At 37.5% G+C, this 17,987-nt stretch overlaps 1 protein-coding gene across 1 annotated transcript; it reads right to left on the bottom strand.

The window, feature by feature from the left end:
- Positions 1 to 225: 225 nt before the first annotated feature.
- LOC116260409 (uncharacterized) lies at positions 226 to 12,950 on the bottom strand. The gene is made up of 22 exons (XM_031638736.2): positions 12,602 to 12,950; positions 9,402 to 9,481; positions 9,165 to 9,251; positions 8,956 to 9,006; positions 8,708 to 8,825; positions 7,759 to 7,815; positions 7,590 to 7,654; positions 6,769 to 6,852; positions 4,891 to 4,941; positions 4,724 to 4,786; positions 4,495 to 4,541; positions 4,277 to 4,346; positions 4,130 to 4,192; positions 3,521 to 3,610; positions 3,406 to 3,444; positions 3,140 to 3,289; positions 2,896 to 2,973; positions 2,269 to 2,354; positions 2,008 to 2,056; positions 1,813 to 1,893; positions 1,618 to 1,711; positions 226 to 1,036 (listed from the first exon to the last, which is right to left on the bottom strand). The coding sequence occupies exons 1-22, from the start codon at positions 12,720 to 12,722 to the stop codon at positions 849 to 851; spliced, it is 1,812 nt and encodes a 603-aa protein (XP_031494596.1). The 5' UTR covers positions 12,723 to 12,950; the 3' UTR covers positions 226 to 848.
- Between the last annotated feature and the right edge of the window lie 5,037 nt (positions 12,951 to 17,987).

Here is a 17,987-nt window from a genome sequence, read left to right as displayed (position 1 = left end):
CCCAAAAAATCCTTCCTCACGTGTGTTTGTGTATTTTCAATTAAGTGGACCGAAAGTCCTCCTGGCCATTCAACCTAGCATTTAATACAAATTCTAGCATACTGTTTTTTCGCCTTGAACCATTTTTTTCCAATGAGCGGGCTATATAAGACAGCCTCCAGAGCCATGTGACACAAGCAATCTTTATGCGAATGAAAAAATACGCGCTGGTTTTGCTCGGCCAAATGAGTTAAAAAAGAAACTAGCAAAAAGGTAGTTGGAGATGGAGCTTCTTAAGTAAGGCTCCAGTCCCAGTACATTGACGTTTAAATAATACACGAAAGCATCCAAAATTACATGCCAAAATTTATCTAATAGGCTAATTAATAGGCCAAAATTTGGAGCCACTGCTGTGCTCATAAAACAGCACATAATTTCAGTGCTCCTAGCATCCAGCCTTGGATCTACTCGGACAGTCAGAACGCAGATGCAGTTCACATGATCCATGCTGAGAGTTGGATGGGACGGTCGAGGCCAGCTTGCGGGCATTTCCCCATGCAAAACTTGAGCAATGTTGATCATCAGGCCAAGTCTTCAGTTCACAAACTAATATATCAACTTCCATCTTTTGGGACACACAAAGCAGCACACGTCAGCTCGAGCTCCCCACTAGTAATTATCACCCAACAAAATCAAAACAAATGCCGGGACCAGAATACCTAAGTGCCGAACCTTGTCTAAAAAACCTGGAGGCGGCAGCAAGTCCCAAAACCTTAATCCGCTGGCTGTACAGGAAAAGGGGAGAGCCCTTCACAGAACATCTGAAAAGAACAGAAGCAGGCTACTGCCAAGCCTCCAGAAGTTTCCTTTCAGGTGCGAATGCCATTGGCATTTGAGAACAGGCTGGTCTTTAATGAACTCTTTGCACTGCCATTCATGAATGCCTTGATTTTTGCCTGCATTCCGTTGCTTAAGCTGCTTTTAGCGGCCATGTTGTTGATTTGAGTTGGTAGTTGTGCATGCGTAAACAGCTCTCCAGTGGCAGCTCGTATAAGTCCTGTTTGACAAGTGAAAATACTAGGTTCAAGAAATGGCAATGCCTCGTCATCCATCATCGGGATTAAAGCTGAACTTGGGGAGTCAGATACGTCTTGACACAACATCTAGAAGCCCGAAATACAGGCTCCTTGGAAGTCTAATTCTTCATGCAGAAAAGAGTTAGATACGTCTTGACACAACATCTAGAAAACCAAAATACAGGCTCCTTGGAAATCTAATTCTTCATGCAGACAATATGATGACTGAGCCCTTGCGACTGAGGGCTAAAATTGACTTCTTAGAACATTTGCTTATCTGTTGTAAGGATCATAACATATTCTACCAGACTGGTTTCATGTTCGGAAGATCTATACTCCCTCACCAGATTAAAGCACAAAATCTAAAAATATATCCAGAGTGGACAAAATGAACATGGGATCTCAATTACAGTCACTTCTAATCTAAAAGCCCAACAGAAAGTTTCCAACATAAAACTTACCACCACAACAAACTCAAATTAAGAAACTTAACATCCCATCAAATGATTCAACATGAACTACATCTAAAAAAAGAGAATATTTCATCATGGGGGGAGATTACCTAAGAAAACAGCAGAAGGTTTCCCAGGTCTTGACTTAAATTCAGGGTGAAATTGTACACCAACAAAGAAAGGATGACTTGGGAGTTCAATGATCTGCAAATCAAATTAAACCTTGTTTTCAACTACCGCAATATGAGGGTAAAATTTTTTGCATCTTCAACGAGAACACGAAGATGATGGCAGTAAAAACATACTTCCATGCGTTTGCCACTCTCATCTTTGCCAACAAAAGAAAGACCCGCACATTCCAGTTTGTCGATCATGTCAGGATTGACCTATGCATTCCCATATGCCATGTCAAACTTTATACAGCAAACATGTTCAAGCTAGAAAATCTCAGCTCCCAAGTTTTGCATTCATCACAAGACTTAATGCAATAAGCAAATTACCTCATATCTATGTCGATGTCTTTCATCAACATATCTGGCATTTTTATATCTGATTACCACACAACACAAAACCAGAGAAAAATATAATCAGAAAGATAAATGCATAAAAGTTCAGAATATCAAAACTTGCACTTTACTCAGAGTAATGGTTCATTTTCCCCCTAATCTATTTCACTAGAATATGTGTGCATATCCCCAATGAACTAATTATTGCAAACAAACAGATAGCCAAAATGAGTTCAAAGATATAGTTGTCCTCACAATTTTGCAGTAATGCAGTCAGCGACCTGGAAATATGTTCTCCTTGAACCTAGACGCATGGTGCCTCCCAAGTGAGTCTTTGAACCCTATTGCATGGAAAAAAATGAATTACTAGTGCATGTTTGCTTGCATTTTAAATATGAAGAAGTTGCAAATATGGAACCAAAAAGGATGCATCCCACTCAATTTCAAATTCTGCAAAATTGTCAACTGTTCGAAAGGACAATAGGAATAGCTTGAAGATCATTTATGTGAACCTTTTCAAATTTCAGAATGGTGTGTTTAGAATTTTCCCCTTCCAAATCCTTTAGACAGACTTGTAAAAATGGTTCAAATATTAAGCGCTAAAAAATTGTGTGCGGATTTTCTTGCCTCATGGGCTTTTCAAGGATATTTTGGAGTGACCATTTTTACCAATCCACCTGGTCATTTGTATCGATTGATTGAGGACCTGATTGGTGTAGCTCGACCTCGTGCTATAGTTAGTTAATGCGGTTCTAAACCGCTCCTTTGTACAAAAAAAAAATGCATAATTCACACTTTGAATTTGGATCTATTCAATATGGCCTTAGTAAAACCTTTTGTTAATACTATAGAACAAGGAAAGGTTTATATGCAAGCCCCCACCTCTGGCATGAAGATAACACAAGGACATTTTGTGTCTGGATCAAATTCCGTGCTGTTTGCATCTTGCAAGCCAAGAATCTGAAAAAAATACAGTAAGTAAAACAGGCAACAATTAGAATATAACCAATTCACCACAAAGGATATCAATATGCAGTTCATTCAAATACACAAAAATCATGTATTTTACTAGGAAGCCTATTTTTCGAAATGTCAAAACTTTCCACTGATAGGAAGCAATTCATACCGAGCGTGCAAACTCAACAACTGCAATCTGCATTCCCAAGCAAATACCTAAATACGGTACTTGGTTTTCACGGGCATACTTGGCAGCAAGGATTTTTCCTTGCACACCTCTATCACCAAATCCTCCAGGTACAAGAATACCATCTACATTCTGTGTTTGGAGAGCAGCAATGAGCGGTGTCAGTATAAGGAAAAAAAGGTGAATAACCTTGCATACAAATTTGAAATGGAAGTGGAACTATACATAAAAGGGCATAAAATGCTCACCTTGAGCACATTCCATGCAGCTTCGTAAGCATCAGGAGCCTGCAGAATGAGAATTAGCACCCGACTCACCTAAGAGCATACATCAGGAGAAAACAATAAAGCTAGATTAAGAAACCTTTCTGGCAGTTGCATCTTCAAGATCTGTTGCAGCAATCCACTCCACAACCAATTTCCTTGAGCACTCCACAGATGCATGTAAAAGCGCCTGTATACAAAATGGCACTTCAGAATCTCCAGAAAATAAACCATCAATAGACTCTAAAGAAGAGAACAAAGGGATAACCTGTCATAACTAGAACAAGAAAAAGATTCATATGAACAATAACATCCAAAACAGGAAGAAACAAAGTTCAGGTACCCCTACTTTTTTTGAGAAAATGTACAGCACAATTTTACCAGCAAGGTATATGAATTCATGGTCAAAACATCTATCTAAATATAAGTATGACTGATCAAGGAAGGGCATATAAACAGTTCACTAAACCCAAAGCAATTGTTCATGACCTACAAAACAATCGTCATTCCATCAAGAAAACTCATAAAGATCGAAAAACAGGTGATAAAAGCCCAAATACTGTCCTATAGCAGGCAGATTCTGTTCTTTCGTACATCTATGTTGGAGCTGGAAAAGAATTTCATAACACGGTAATTTCTTGTCACTGTGTTCATGATGGTAATTACAAAGAGCATTTATTTGTTAGATATTCATGGGATGTCATCACACCTTCAGAACAGATAGATAAGCATCTGAAAGGCCCGTGTATTTTCCAACCATGGCAATTCTAACCTGCACAAGATTCAATGTTTAATCACCTTAAATAAGCCCGTCAAGAAATTACTATCTCTATAATTTGGAAAGATATGAATCTACCGGACTGGAGAACTCGTCACATCTCTCAGCTCTTGCAGCCCACTGCTCCAGAGCAGGCTTCTTAGCATCACTGATACCAAAGAAGAAGAATACAACCACGAATTAACAATTATACTCTAATACATGAAAAATCCATGACAATAATTTTATAACTCACAAGACCATGCTAGGTTGCAAAATATTAAACATAAATGACCAAACTGCTGCAGAATACAAACCCAATAAGGTTCAACCCTTTCAGAATTGCTTCATGAGCCTTTTGATCCTGTAGACAAAATTTTAACCAAGAAAGCTTTGTGTAAGATGAGAATACGTGTTTGAACTTTGAAGATGACCAGCAAATATATGTTCCACCATGTAAAAAATTTCATAAAGGAGAGGAGGGGAATGGAAAAATAAAAATTTCTTCTCTTGCTGATTGTAATTGAAAGGATTGTATCCACTTACTCTTAGTAGTAAAGGTATGTGCCAGATGTTGGAAACATCATAAATAGTCAGGATGTTATTAGCCTGTTCAGACAGACAATTTGCAATAAAGTAAATCTACCTTCGTCTATTAAAATGTAATCCAGATGAAAATTCGAAAAGGAAAAATGGTATAACGAGAACCGTACTGGAATATGGCAGAACTGAGAGAGTTTTTCCTTCACATTTCCTTCCAATGGCTGCACGAGACAAGTATGGTCATAATGCAGAGACATGCGCACACACACATACAGGCACACACAAACACAGGCAGGTCTGTATAAAACCCAGCTGTTATTAGCTTAGAATGGCAGTTGTACTAGAGTACTAGCTAAGCAACTTATTTAAGTAAATTTCAACTGCAGAAACTCCACTTCGAAATCAATCTTCACCATTTCATGATGGTCAAACACACAAAGGAAACATAGTTTGCATACTAGATGCAGTAAAATACTAAGAGATCAAAGTTTTTATTTCCCCAGCTCAAAAAGCCTGAACCGCAATTGAAATTCACCATTACTTTGATGTTCCCAAGGAAAAAATAAATTAAAAAAAATATGACAACTGTGTTCTAAGCATGAGAACATCCATATCAACACTGACACTCCTTACCCACTCCTTAACGGATGTGACTTTTTTTTTTCCAGTTTGAAAGGAAATGAGGCTCTCCTTTTCCTATCCAATTAGAAGGGAAAAAAATGAAGGTAGGGGTTGAGGTGCTGCTCCTCACTGGCAACTTTCAGGTTAGACAATAAGTGGAAGAAAGGAAGAGCATAAACGCAATTTCCTTGAAGTACTTAATGGTATCAACTGTGCCAACCAACCCTCATCTGTTATATACAAGACAGGTGATTGAGATGTCATCGAGAAAAAGGAAGTTTTTCTTTTTCAGTGTACTTTTGTCATTTCATGAAAGTACCTAACCTATTTGCCTTTTTCTTTGCTAAAGCAGTCCTAGCTGCACATCTCCTTTTATCCAATGGCTTAAGGTTGGTTGACACAATCCACAGATTCTGTATGTGCATGTCTGGGTGTGTGCTACCAACATTTGTGTCATTGCCAATGCAACATCATTTGCCATACTCCTTTCGGCATATTGAACATCCAGTCACTAAATATAGGAGGTTCTGCATATAACTTTTAAATGAAACTATGCCCTTGAGGAAGCAGATCCACAGCCTGATTTTTAACACTGCACTACTGTTCTAGAGTCAAGATCAGACCTACACTGGAGGATCAATCAAATAACTATCCAGCCTGCCTGAATAAAATGGCACGCGTCTGAACTTGGCACTATATTTGTCAGACAGTTTATCATATTAATGCAGATGTGGATGATTCCTTCATCACGCAAAACCAGCTGACTATCAAATTGGATGATCTCATGGAACACCTAATAACAGAAACAAGAAACATCACCATATCCACTATTTGACAACAGCCAAGTAGTGTGACTCAAGTTGCTAAGCATCATAAATTTAATATATATCATTGTCAAAATATCATTTTCAGTTTTTTAATGGCGACTGGCGACATTTTTCCCAGGTTTTTAACGGCAAAGTTGTTTTTTTGGGAAAAACTCAGAAAAATTAAAAAATAAAAAACAATAGCTATAAATGAAATAAATGAGAAACTAATAGGAAAACATAAATAAAACTATATAACAGTGATAAAAGGAATGTTTTAATGATAATAAAGATGATAAAAATAATTTAGTTTAAGACTTTAAGTTCATGTTTGAATCCATAAAATATCAATGCTAAAACATAGAAAAATGAAAAAATCGGGAAAAAACATGATAATAACACGACAAATATTTGTCCCCTTTTTTTTCAAAATATCAAGATTTTTTCCCCTTTTTTTCGCTTTTCTTATTTTTGATGTTACTATCACGATATTTTCGAAAATATTGCGATATCTGTGACACTGATATATATGTATGTAAGTATGTATATGACCTCAATTTCAACAATCATAATGCTACACCTGCACCGCAGTGCACCACTTAGAGAGAGACAGAGTGACACCTTAAAACTGCGGCAAGCAAGAATGTTTGGAACCAATCCAAATCCTCTTAATTCTTGAACACTATGCTGAGTTGGCTTCGTTTTCTGTTAACATAAAGAAAAATAGAACAATGTTAATTAAGTGTTTCTCAAGTGCACATTCAGGCTGGACCACTAACAATAGAAACATTTCAAAGAGGAAGGTTCAGCAGCTTGCAAGAGTGAACCGACACATCAGACTCAATAGTGAAAGATAGAAAGATCTATGGATTATTTTGATGGTGCAGAAAAAGTAGTTCAGTCAAATAGTTCATGAATCTAAAAGTTGGTTAATGTCTTGTCAACTATATTGAAAAAAATGAAGTACTATGGCCATTGATTCAAAGGACAGTTACCAACACCTTTTGTTATTCTCTGACAACTAATGGCTAAAATGTGTCAGGAGAGGGCCAAAGAATGCCGAGTCTCATTCTATAAATGGTTCAGCCACCATATGAGATGCAAGTATATCACTTTTCAAGTGCTTTTATGGGCATGGTTGGCTCGAATATGATGTCACTACAAGACATGTCTTGCACATACATAAGCCAATCTATGACCAGAAAGTTACAAAAAAAGAGAGAAAGGAATTCTCTACAAAATACCATTAATAAGAAGTTTAATTTAAACAGCTTATATTTGCATAATCCATTTTTTAAAACAAAAAAAAAATCATGTCTAAATGCAGGAAATATTGATCCAAATTCCAAACAAGGCAACTCCAAGTCCAGAAACTTATTTATGATCAAGAAGAAACTTGATCTCCACAAATGAATTAAAGATTATAATTCAGACAAAATTACCTGTTCACCAACAGCACTAACAACAGGTACAAGGCTGACATGGACCAGACAGAAATTACCAGAACCTGTAAAATAACCATTACAAGGACTACAACTTGATTAGAATCACAAATTCCAAAATTCTAAACATTTACATGTCCAACAAATAAAAATAGAACAGATTTCTTACCGACTCGATTTGATAACTGACGCAGAGCTTCCACAAAAGGCATCGATTCAATGTCCCCTACATGAATCACACTTTGTTATCTTGTTGTCAGAATTTAGAAGCCATGGTTATACAGGACACAAAAGCCAAGCCAGTTTTGATTTCTCCCCTTAGTTGTGTTCAATTATCTTTGCTTTTTTCCTCTTAAGCTGTGTTCTACCAGCAGGGATCCCTAAGGAAATCAGAGATACATAGACCTCTCAAAAGGGGTCCTCAATGATATTAGAACCTAATTTTATGCTAAACAAAGTCACATGGGTGCGGGTGCGATACGGGGATACGGGTGCGGATACGGGGATTTTCACAATTCTCGGATACGCGGATACAACAAATATAATATTATCAAAAATTATAAATTGAAAAAAAAAAACATTAAATTAATAGTTCACTCTTAAAGCCACAAACAAAACATTGTTTATCAATATCATCATTCTAGTAATTTATCAGAAAAACAGAAAAAAAAAAACCCAATGAGAAAGGGAGAAGAGCTCAACTTAACTTAAAATCTGTTTTTTTTTTGTTCAGATCGGGTCTGATTCAGACCCGATCCAAAACGTATCCATGCCGTATCTGCACCCGTTTCCCCGTATCCCCGCATTGACAAAGATACTTGGGCCAAATAGGCATATCCGTGTGACTTAGCCTCCAACCAACCAAACAAATGAAAAAAAGAACTTGACGTCTATAATCAAACAATCATTATCTGATTCCAATGTCCATTTTGGCACTAAAGTAGACACGGGTTGGGCCAACAGATTTTTTTATTCTGAGGCCTTTTTATGCTTCTCCCTTCCTAATTTCTTCCACTGTTGATCTTTAAGCTTTCTCTCTCTCTCTCTGTGGTTTGCATGGAATATGGATACACCAAGATATTACTAGCAAAGTTAAGCAAGAGGAAATTTCCTCATACCAATGGTGCCACCCAGTTCTATGACACATACATCAGCAGGTCCTTTCTCCCCATCCACGGGAATCATGGCAACACGTTCTATCCACTCCTGAATTGCATCTGTAATGTGAGGAACAACCTGTCAAGTGGAAAGGACAACCTTTAAGTTCAATAGATGGCAATTCCTTGATGAGTCATCAATACAAGAATTATGCTGTAGAAAGAATATTTAACTAAGAAACACCATGATAACTAATTTTGACCAAGACCTGAACAGTTTTTCCAAGATAATCGCCCCTTCTCTCCTTGTCAATGACAGACTGCAAAAGAAAACAAATCAATTTGAAAGTTACAAGTGGGAATAGGTTATGACTAGTTGACAGTATGATCACTGCAGCAGAAACCTGGCAACAGTGGCAACTGGCAACAAAATATAAATGGCTGTAGCTTTCTAGGAATAAGCCCAAGCAAGCAATACCTGGTAAATCTTTCCAGTTGTTATATTATTGTCACGAGTCAATTTGACATCTAGAAACCTTTCATAGTTTCCTAGATCAAGGTCAACCTTCAAAACACCCATAACAAAGGAAGCTTAGAAACTGTCCAAAATACTAACATGCAACTTTGCACTGCTGGCTAGAATGTTAAAGCACCAAAAATTTAAGTCTGCAAGAGCAGCTTATAAAACAACCAAGTGACTACTCTATATACATACCTCACCACCATCATCAAGAACAAACACCTCTCCATGCTCAAAAGGGGACATAGTTCCAGCATCAGTATTCAAGTATGGATCTGCAAAGAAAATGCAATACATACTTGCTTAATGGGCATCCTTTCAAGAACCTAGTATTTTTAAATTTTTAGCTCATGATAGTGTATCAAGCAAAAATCAAAACAAAACTACGATGTAGAAGCTGTATAATAGTAAGGTGAATCCAAATTAGTTTGACATTTGACTGGCCCAAGTACGACCACAGATAAGTATGCTGAACACCTCCAAAAAAATCATGCATCCGAGAGAACAAGTTTGGGCTTGATAACCCGAAGATCTTATTGCTATTAAGTGACAGAACATAACTATAGTGGAGCTGAAGCCAAACGCTGAAGAATGTGTTCAACTTATGAGTTATGATGCATTTAAAGACGGGAAAATGATAGTAGAAAATGTAGATATGAAGAGCCTTTATCAGGTCATTATGAATGATTAAAGCTTATTAAGATGAAAATACTCAAAATTTACGACCTTGTCATTTCATGCATGAAATTTTTGGTAATTAGAACTTCTCCATGCTTTGTTCTAGATTCTAGAAAGCCAGAATCTACAATTTGAAAACTTGTATGATGTGTATCAATTTATTTGTTCTCAGATCTTTAAAAATAATTGTAGCTACAAATGCCAATAACATGCAATCGTAGGCAATAAACAAAAAATGAAAAGCATTTACAGAAAAAAATGCTACCACAACAAGTCATGGCAACAGAAAAGGTAAATGGGGTATTCAGAGCAGTGTGAGAAAGGAGAAAAATAATTTGATTCAAGCAAAAAAAAAAATGTCATGCACCCATTGTACTTGATTATGTAGAGGCTAACAAAAGCTGAAAAAACCTATTTCATCACATGTTAGGACGAGATTAATATAGGATGTGTTTTTGAGAGACCACTTCAAAGAATAATAATGAGCAGTAAAAAGTCAAGTGTTGAAAGTGTACGTGACACTCAGATAAAAACACGGTAGTTTGGTCGCTGCAAAAGAAATGGTTTGGTCCAAACTTCTAGCTCAAGACTTCTGTAGACTAACTTTAATTTTGGTTGCTTAAAGGAAAACGAAGGTGCTCCGTTCAAAGTAAGAATTTGTCTTGCTTCACAGCTCATTTGCTTATAAAACAAATGAAAAGGCATAGGTGTGATAGCAGAAATACCAAATGACAGAAGAAATATACCCACATATAAAGGTCCCCAGTTTCACAAAAAGCCGACAGATACACCAAATGAAGCGAAAACATATAAAAAGAGAAAAAAACGTTTGATAGGTATTCGTTTTTACCCCCATACTTAAAACAGAAAGCATAATATGGAAAAACCAAGTTGGACATTTACATTCAGACAATTAGATCTAATACCACAACTCAACCAGCCTTAGCGTAACTATATGTCAGGCTTAAAAATGTGGAGCTTCGGGACAACCACTATTGGCATAAGAAACAAAGACTTCAGATTAGTGCTAAAGTACATCTTAGAAACAGAAAAAGAAACAGGCTGACCATCTTTGTTTCGCCTAAGGAAGCTGGACTGGGGATCCCCCAAAAAAAAAAAAAAAAAAAGAATCAGAAACAACATTCATTTAACCAAAAGGTTAAGATATCCAGGCTTTTTCAGCCAAAAAGCATTAAGGCTTTGCATACCAAGCAACTACGCGTATTACCTACTGTCGGGTGCCAATTATTCTTATATTAAAAAAACAAGAAAGAGAATCCACATCCTGCCAGCTAAATAGCATCCATGAGCACGCTTTTGTCAATCCTAGATGACTTGACCCAGAAAACAAATATGAATTACAGAAAAGGAAACAACGTCATCACGGGGTTCACTTCACCGTTCTAGGCTAGAACTTCGAAAGCACAAAGAAAAGTTACTTTCCCCCAAATAAATTATGGAACGAAAGCCCAAAGAAAATTAGTTTTTCCATAGCGAGATAAGGGTTGTGAGAAACTCCAAATAAATTTTAGATGGATATGAAAGTGGGGAAGCAACTAAGAACGTCACAGAAAGAAAAAATTCCTACCGTCGGTTCAACACATACTCATTAAATATTCTATCATCAACACGACAAAACTTTAAATAATAATAATAATAATAACTTAATCCACCGATTCCAACCCCTGTTTTAGGACTTTAAAATGAGAACAAAAGGACAAGTGGCACCCATGTAAAATGCTTTTCGAAATAAAATTTTAAAAAAATATTATATGTTAAGAACTCAAACTTTGCATCTTAAAACACAACCGGGAACGAAGATAGGAACAGCCAACAGAAGGGGGAACAGGAAATACTTCTTTCAGGAACGTTTAAAGACTCACAAAAACGTTCTCGACAAAAGAAATTAAACTGAATCGACCAATCATAAAATAAATAGTTTCATTTTTTTGTTGAAGCAACTCACTAGCTTCAATCGCTTTGACAACCAAACTGAAATAGAGAGCCAAAAAGGAAAAAGGAGACCACAAGTTTTGCCTTATCGGCATTTCTCCGTATGTGGCAGATTAAAAGTCCAAGTATTCTACGAACATAATAAAAGATGTTAAAACAACAGACAGCTCCATGAACCGAGAGAAAAAACATAAAATAGCAAAAACAGCAACCTTAACCTGGTCGACTTGAATGGCAGCAACATTTCCGGCTAAGGTTGAAACCAAATTATTTTCAAAATGGCGTTAATTAAAGAAGAAACGATATAAAAATTGAAGATGGAGGAATAGTCTCCTAACTGAAATCGGTTAAGATAAAATTTTAAAATAAGCACAAAAAGAACAGGAAAAAAAAAAGGAGCACCATCATGTTAGACATGGATACTTGTTCATCATGTAAGACATGAACACTCCAACCTCATCACAAAATGAAAGCACGACTCATAAAAATTGTCAAAACAATAAACTAACAACTTATTATAAAAACTGCGAAGTTCCTTACTACAAGAAGTCGGCAACATTTCGACTTCGGTAAGAAAATCCAAAAACTTCCTAAAAAACAAGCAAACAGCAAAACATTCCCCATTCCTAACGTTAAAACCCACAACCTCAAAAAATCAACAACTTAAAAGCTGGATGGAAACAACCTTTTTCTGTGTTTTCAGTTTATAATCCCCTGCGCGCAGCTCGGACGAGAAGAAGTAGAAGAAAAGAAAGAAAAGAGACCTATCTTGATGGCCGTCACACGCAAGCCGCACGACTTCAGAACCACGCCTATACTGCTTGCCAGGACTCCTTTACCGAGCCCGCTGACGACTCCGCCGGACACCAGAACGTACTTCATCATCTCCGGCAACCGAATTCTTCGTCCGTTAAAATAAAAGAAGGAGAAGGCTACCGATGCCAGAAATGGCAAGGCGGGAGAATCCGCCGACGAAGATGGAGGAGAGAAAAAACAACAGAACACGAGAGGATCCAAACCAAAACACTGAGGAGAAGCGTCGAATATAGTTCGGATTCGGATTGTCCACGGGAGAAGCGCAGCACAGAGCAAAGAAGGAGATGTTCACTCAACCTGAGAAGAAAAGAAAACGGGGTATTTAAAGTTACGCAGGGCTGATTTTGTCTTTGTCTTTGTCTTTGTCCATGTATCAAAATACATGTTCTCTTTTACCCTTTTTTTCGTTTAACGAGTGTCCGTGATTTCCCGTTGCCCCCACTCGACGAGAAGCCGAACAGACGGACGGGATCGGAAACGGCACCCCTCGTTCCGATACGTTCACGACATCATTGGAACAATAATCGAATCGAACACGATGTTTACTTTTTTTACTTAGTTTATGCTATTACAAGAATCGACTCGAGCTGGATTCATTTATGAACTAGTCGAGTTCGAGCTTATGAATTAGTTGAGTTCGAGTTGCATGAACTCGACTCGATTAAACTCGAGTAAGCTCCTTCAATCTATGCTTTTTTTTCTTTTTTTACAATCTTCAACTTAAAATCAAAGAAATAGATCAATTCAAATGGGGAGTTGGTAAACAAACTTAAACAAGTCCAGCTTGAGCCAAAACTTGGTGTTTATTGAGCGGAGCTCGAGCTGTTCGATTTGAACTTGAGTTGAGCTCGAGCTAAGCAAAATATGAGTTGACTCGAGTTGAACTGATCGAGCTCGAGCTTGACTCAGATCATATACAGCCCTAATAGAAATATATGGATAACATGGACCCCAAGAGAATTAGGGAGAGCTCAAAAAGAGCCGGCCTCAAAGTAAATAAAAGCAAATCCAAAGTAATGACTTTAATATAAAGGAAGGCAAGGAGAACCGGATGTTGACATGCTAGGTTGGAGTAAGAATCATCTTTCCACTGCATATTTTATGTTGCCTTTGGTGCAATGTAAACTACAAGAAGAGCATTATGGAGCCCCATTAGAAAAGCATAAAAAAGAACTCCTCTGCTTCACACTCAATACATTGCCTTATGGAGTTAAACTATGTTTGATTAATTATAATCTAACTTCCTAATTAGTCTATTCTATGCAAGTGTTTCATATCCCTAGGGATAGAGGAAGCATGGAGAAATAATGATCTTGTAAGGGTTTTCTGTTTATAGCATGGAATGTAGATTATCAATGAATTGCCTGCATGCAATTGAAAGAGTAAGTATGTCCAGCCAATGCTGCCTTTGCAAGCAAATAGAAGAGAAGGAACACCATGTAACCATTTGGTGTGAACTCTGACCTAAAGTGGGCTCCAAAGTGTTGGGAGTTGGCTCATAATAAGGTGATGCATGAAAGCTGAGAGGATGCTTGTTAAAGAAGCTTCATGGTGTACTTTGGGAAAGCTGTATTGAGTGCTATAATGCCTTAAAAAGGGAGGATAGCACTACATCCATATGGCTTGGACAGGCGCTAATGTGCAGGGAAGAAACATGTGAGGTCAAAAGCATGAACATTTTATACATAATGGTGATGATGGTGAGAGAGAAGAGAGCAGTGGTAGCCTATGTGAAACTTAATCATAATCAAGGAATAGAGGCAGTGTTTGGCTGGCTTCATTGGATTAAGGAATGTGTTTGGTGTTTATTCTCGTTGCTAAAATTGTGTATAAATTTGGGAGGCTCACAAAGCGAGTTATTAAGTGATTAGTTATTCAAGTTCCTAGTCTTTTTGGAACTAGAACCAATGCTACTAGAGGTAGGGTTGTGATCCGTTAAAACCAGGGGCCTAAGCCAAGTGTGGGAGTGGACTAGGTCATTACAGTGCTATCAAAGCCGATTCAACACTCGGACATGGGTCTCACATGTATGCACATATCTGCCATGAAATGGATGGATTGTAACACTGCACTTTGAAGAGTTTAGTTATTTTGGAGAATATTGTGGAACTTATCAAATGAATTGTTAAGTGATTGGTTGTCCTGGTTTTTAATCTTTCTTAGACTAAAACCAAAGCTGCTGGGAGGCCGATTGATATCCATCAAATCAAGGGGCCCAAGCCCAGTGTTGAGTGGGCTGGTTCATTACACTTCCAACGTCCCCACTAGGCTACTAACTTGTTCTTATATTTCTGTTGTATTTTTTTTTTTTTTACTACTACTTCATTCTTTCCTAATAAAAGGTAGGAGGCCTATCCTCCAGCGATTGGTTTCAGATTAAAGATCAAGATAGGACTGAATATTGTCTGCTCAACTGGTGTCAAACAGGAGCTGGATGAGGTTGCTCTAATCTCTGATAACAGAGGATGGAAGGCTAGATTGAGGGATCTAGAAGAGAACAGGAAGAAACCCCCTAGCTTCAAGAGTATAAGATGTGTGAGTATCCATAGAGAGTTGTGTCCATGCTTCGAACCTTAGGAACTAACGATTGATGCTTGGCATCCCTTATCCTTATGTTTTGTTTTTCCTCTTTATACATGATCAATTTTTTTCTAATAAAGAGAACTAAACTTCCAGCACATCTTTCTATTACAAAGGCAAGAAGTAAATGTCAAATAAAGTTACTAAGGCTATGGAGAAGGGGAAGAAGATGTAGGGAAAAACATAAAGTTGTTGATTAGACGACCTGGACGGTGAGTGTTAAATCGAAGACAGTACCAAATTTTTAACCCTAGCCGCATGACGGCAGGAGTAAATACAAAGCAACGATGGTTACCTTGAAAAAGAAAAGGAACTTTAATGACAAACAAAATTATATATGAATTAAAAAACTAAAATAGAAATTTTCAATAAAAATTAACTCATATCATGCATGACTAAGCAAAGTCCGTCATTAGATCGATTCCTGTGCATGTTGCTTCCCTAGACTGTAAATGGTAAGCTATGCGAATTTCCAGCTAATAGGTGTACCTCTCCCATCTGATCCCGAAGCAGTCAGACCCTAAAAGCAAGAGGAAAACTGGGGCGCTTCAGCTACTCGAGGCTTCATAACTCATATGTGACAAACCGTCGATTAAATTGTCACAAATAGATTATAAAACAATGCAAGAATAATAATCAAACACTATATACAATCAAACAAATATTTATGAGAGAAAATAAAACAAAGAAACATACATGATATCCTTTCTTACTAGGTTTTGGATTGAAACAATGAAATCCCTTCTTTCACTTAATCATAATGTTTAATAACCAAGCAAACTTTCACATTAACTTCCTTCAAAGTATAAAAAGAAGAAAGAGAGAGAGAGGAAAAAAGAATGAAGAAGAAGGTGCATTTGAGGTAAACTGCGTACTTTACACAATGAACTGCATGGCGAGTACAGATACAGCTATTGTCGAACCCAATATGAGCCTAGCTGAGCATGCTAAGACACGGATCGAGTCTTAGATAGTGCAGCTAGAGCTTCACCAAAGAGAACTCCAGCTCGTTGAACCACATAAACTGGCTTATTACAAGTGGCATTCTATAACACTTTACTATGTATTTAAACAGTTTAAGATTATTTAAAAAGTTTAAGTTTGGGTTACTATCTACGAATGCAACTCAGTAAAATGTCTCTGCCACCATTACTAGCACCACCAACATACTTTATCTCAAAAACCTTACATATATTAAGTTCATCAGCATGCTCAATATGAAAACGATGTACACCGATTATGAATTTGTGAGTCATTTGATCGATTTATTCGACTGTTCACCAGCTATCATGTGTAAAGTTTTTTTTCAAAAAATTGTGAACAACAACTTGGATATTAACTTTGATAAAATATCCATCCTCGCGACACTTTAGCTTATACGAGTCACTCACTCATATAGGTCACCTTATTGTGCAATCCTAATCACAAACTACATTTTGGCAGGCTTATTAGGATATTGGTCGTGGTGCAGCAGTGAGAAGTACGTGGAGTCCTATAAGCGTTTTATGTTGACATGATGCAGCATCAATCTACACTTATTTCAACTTTATAACATATTTAATTCAATTGAAAGCATTTGTTGTTTAATTAATGGCGATCAACCTTCATGCATTTCACCTAATGCCGGATCGATTTGATTTGGCGAGACGACTATATTAACTTGCGCAGCACTAAGCTACAAATTTTGGTTTGAATTAGTGGAAAGCGCAATTGCCATGGTGGATCCAAAGAAACTGCTTAAGTGTGGTTTTCTACAGATAAGATGTTGGTAAGTTGAAAATTGAAGGAAAATCCCTGAGGCGTCAACCTTATGTGTTTGCAAAAAGGGAGGCATTAATGGGCAAGTTGAAGCACCGAAAGCAGGTCTTGCACCCTACCAGAACAATGAGTTGGGTAGCGGCTTCGGCCTCCAGCTGGACATTCAGTCTACCCCGGGAAATGTGTGTAATTGTCTGGAAGTTATATGACTAGCAGTCATCTCTATTCCCTTCACACGACATTTTTCACTTTTTAGGTTATAAAAACTGACTTTCTAAAATGCTTTGTAATTCTTATTCTTTCACTTTTCAAACAAGCGTGTGAAACGGTTGCACCTTTTCCCACTTCTAAAGCTTTATGAGATGCTTTATTTATTGTGAATGTCAAGCATCTTTTTACCTTTCAAGAATTCCTTTTGATCTGAAAAAGTAATGCAATTGGAAACCCATATATTCTTATATGATTTGTCTCCATGATTGTATATTTGTTGGTAGGTCCCCTTTAAAGAGACGAACATTGAAAGTAAACAAACGCGCTCAATGTTTTAGATTCGTTTCCTTACATTATATGCACTTTTCACTTTGGAGAAGCTCTTCTTCTCTAACTCTAATTTGATGTTAAACTCTTTGACTTTTTTTTTTTTGCTCAAATTAAAGGTCAGAAATAGAAGTTCAACGTCAGAGATAGCCCCCAATGAGACCGTGATAACTGGTTTGTTGTTGGTTCGATCACCACGGGCACTAACCGGCCGCATAAGCCAAAGCAGGCATAGGTTCTGGGAATGTGCTATTAGCATCGTGGTTCAGTTTGATTCTTATGGGTGCACTTCTATGGGCCGATGGTTTCGAACCCTAGAGGTAAGAGGAAAGGAAGGGGCTTCAACCTTCACCAAGGCTGGGCTGTGCGGCTTGTGCATCAAACAGGGAACGGCCTGATCGTGTTACTAGTTGTAGCGCCCTCTGATTGGTGGCAGGCCCATGAGGCATTGAGCGTGGG

The sequence above is a fragment of the Nymphaea colorata genome, chromosome 9 (genome assembly GCF_008831285.2).
Source record: "Nymphaea colorata isolate Beijing-Zhang1983 chromosome 9, ASM883128v2, whole genome shotgun sequence".
Classification (NCBI taxonomy): domain Eukaryota; kingdom Viridiplantae; phylum Streptophyta; class Magnoliopsida; order Nymphaeales; family Nymphaeaceae; genus Nymphaea; species Nymphaea colorata.
Note: the sequence above shows the minus strand (reverse complement) of the source record. Positions and strands in the feature narration are given on the sequence as shown.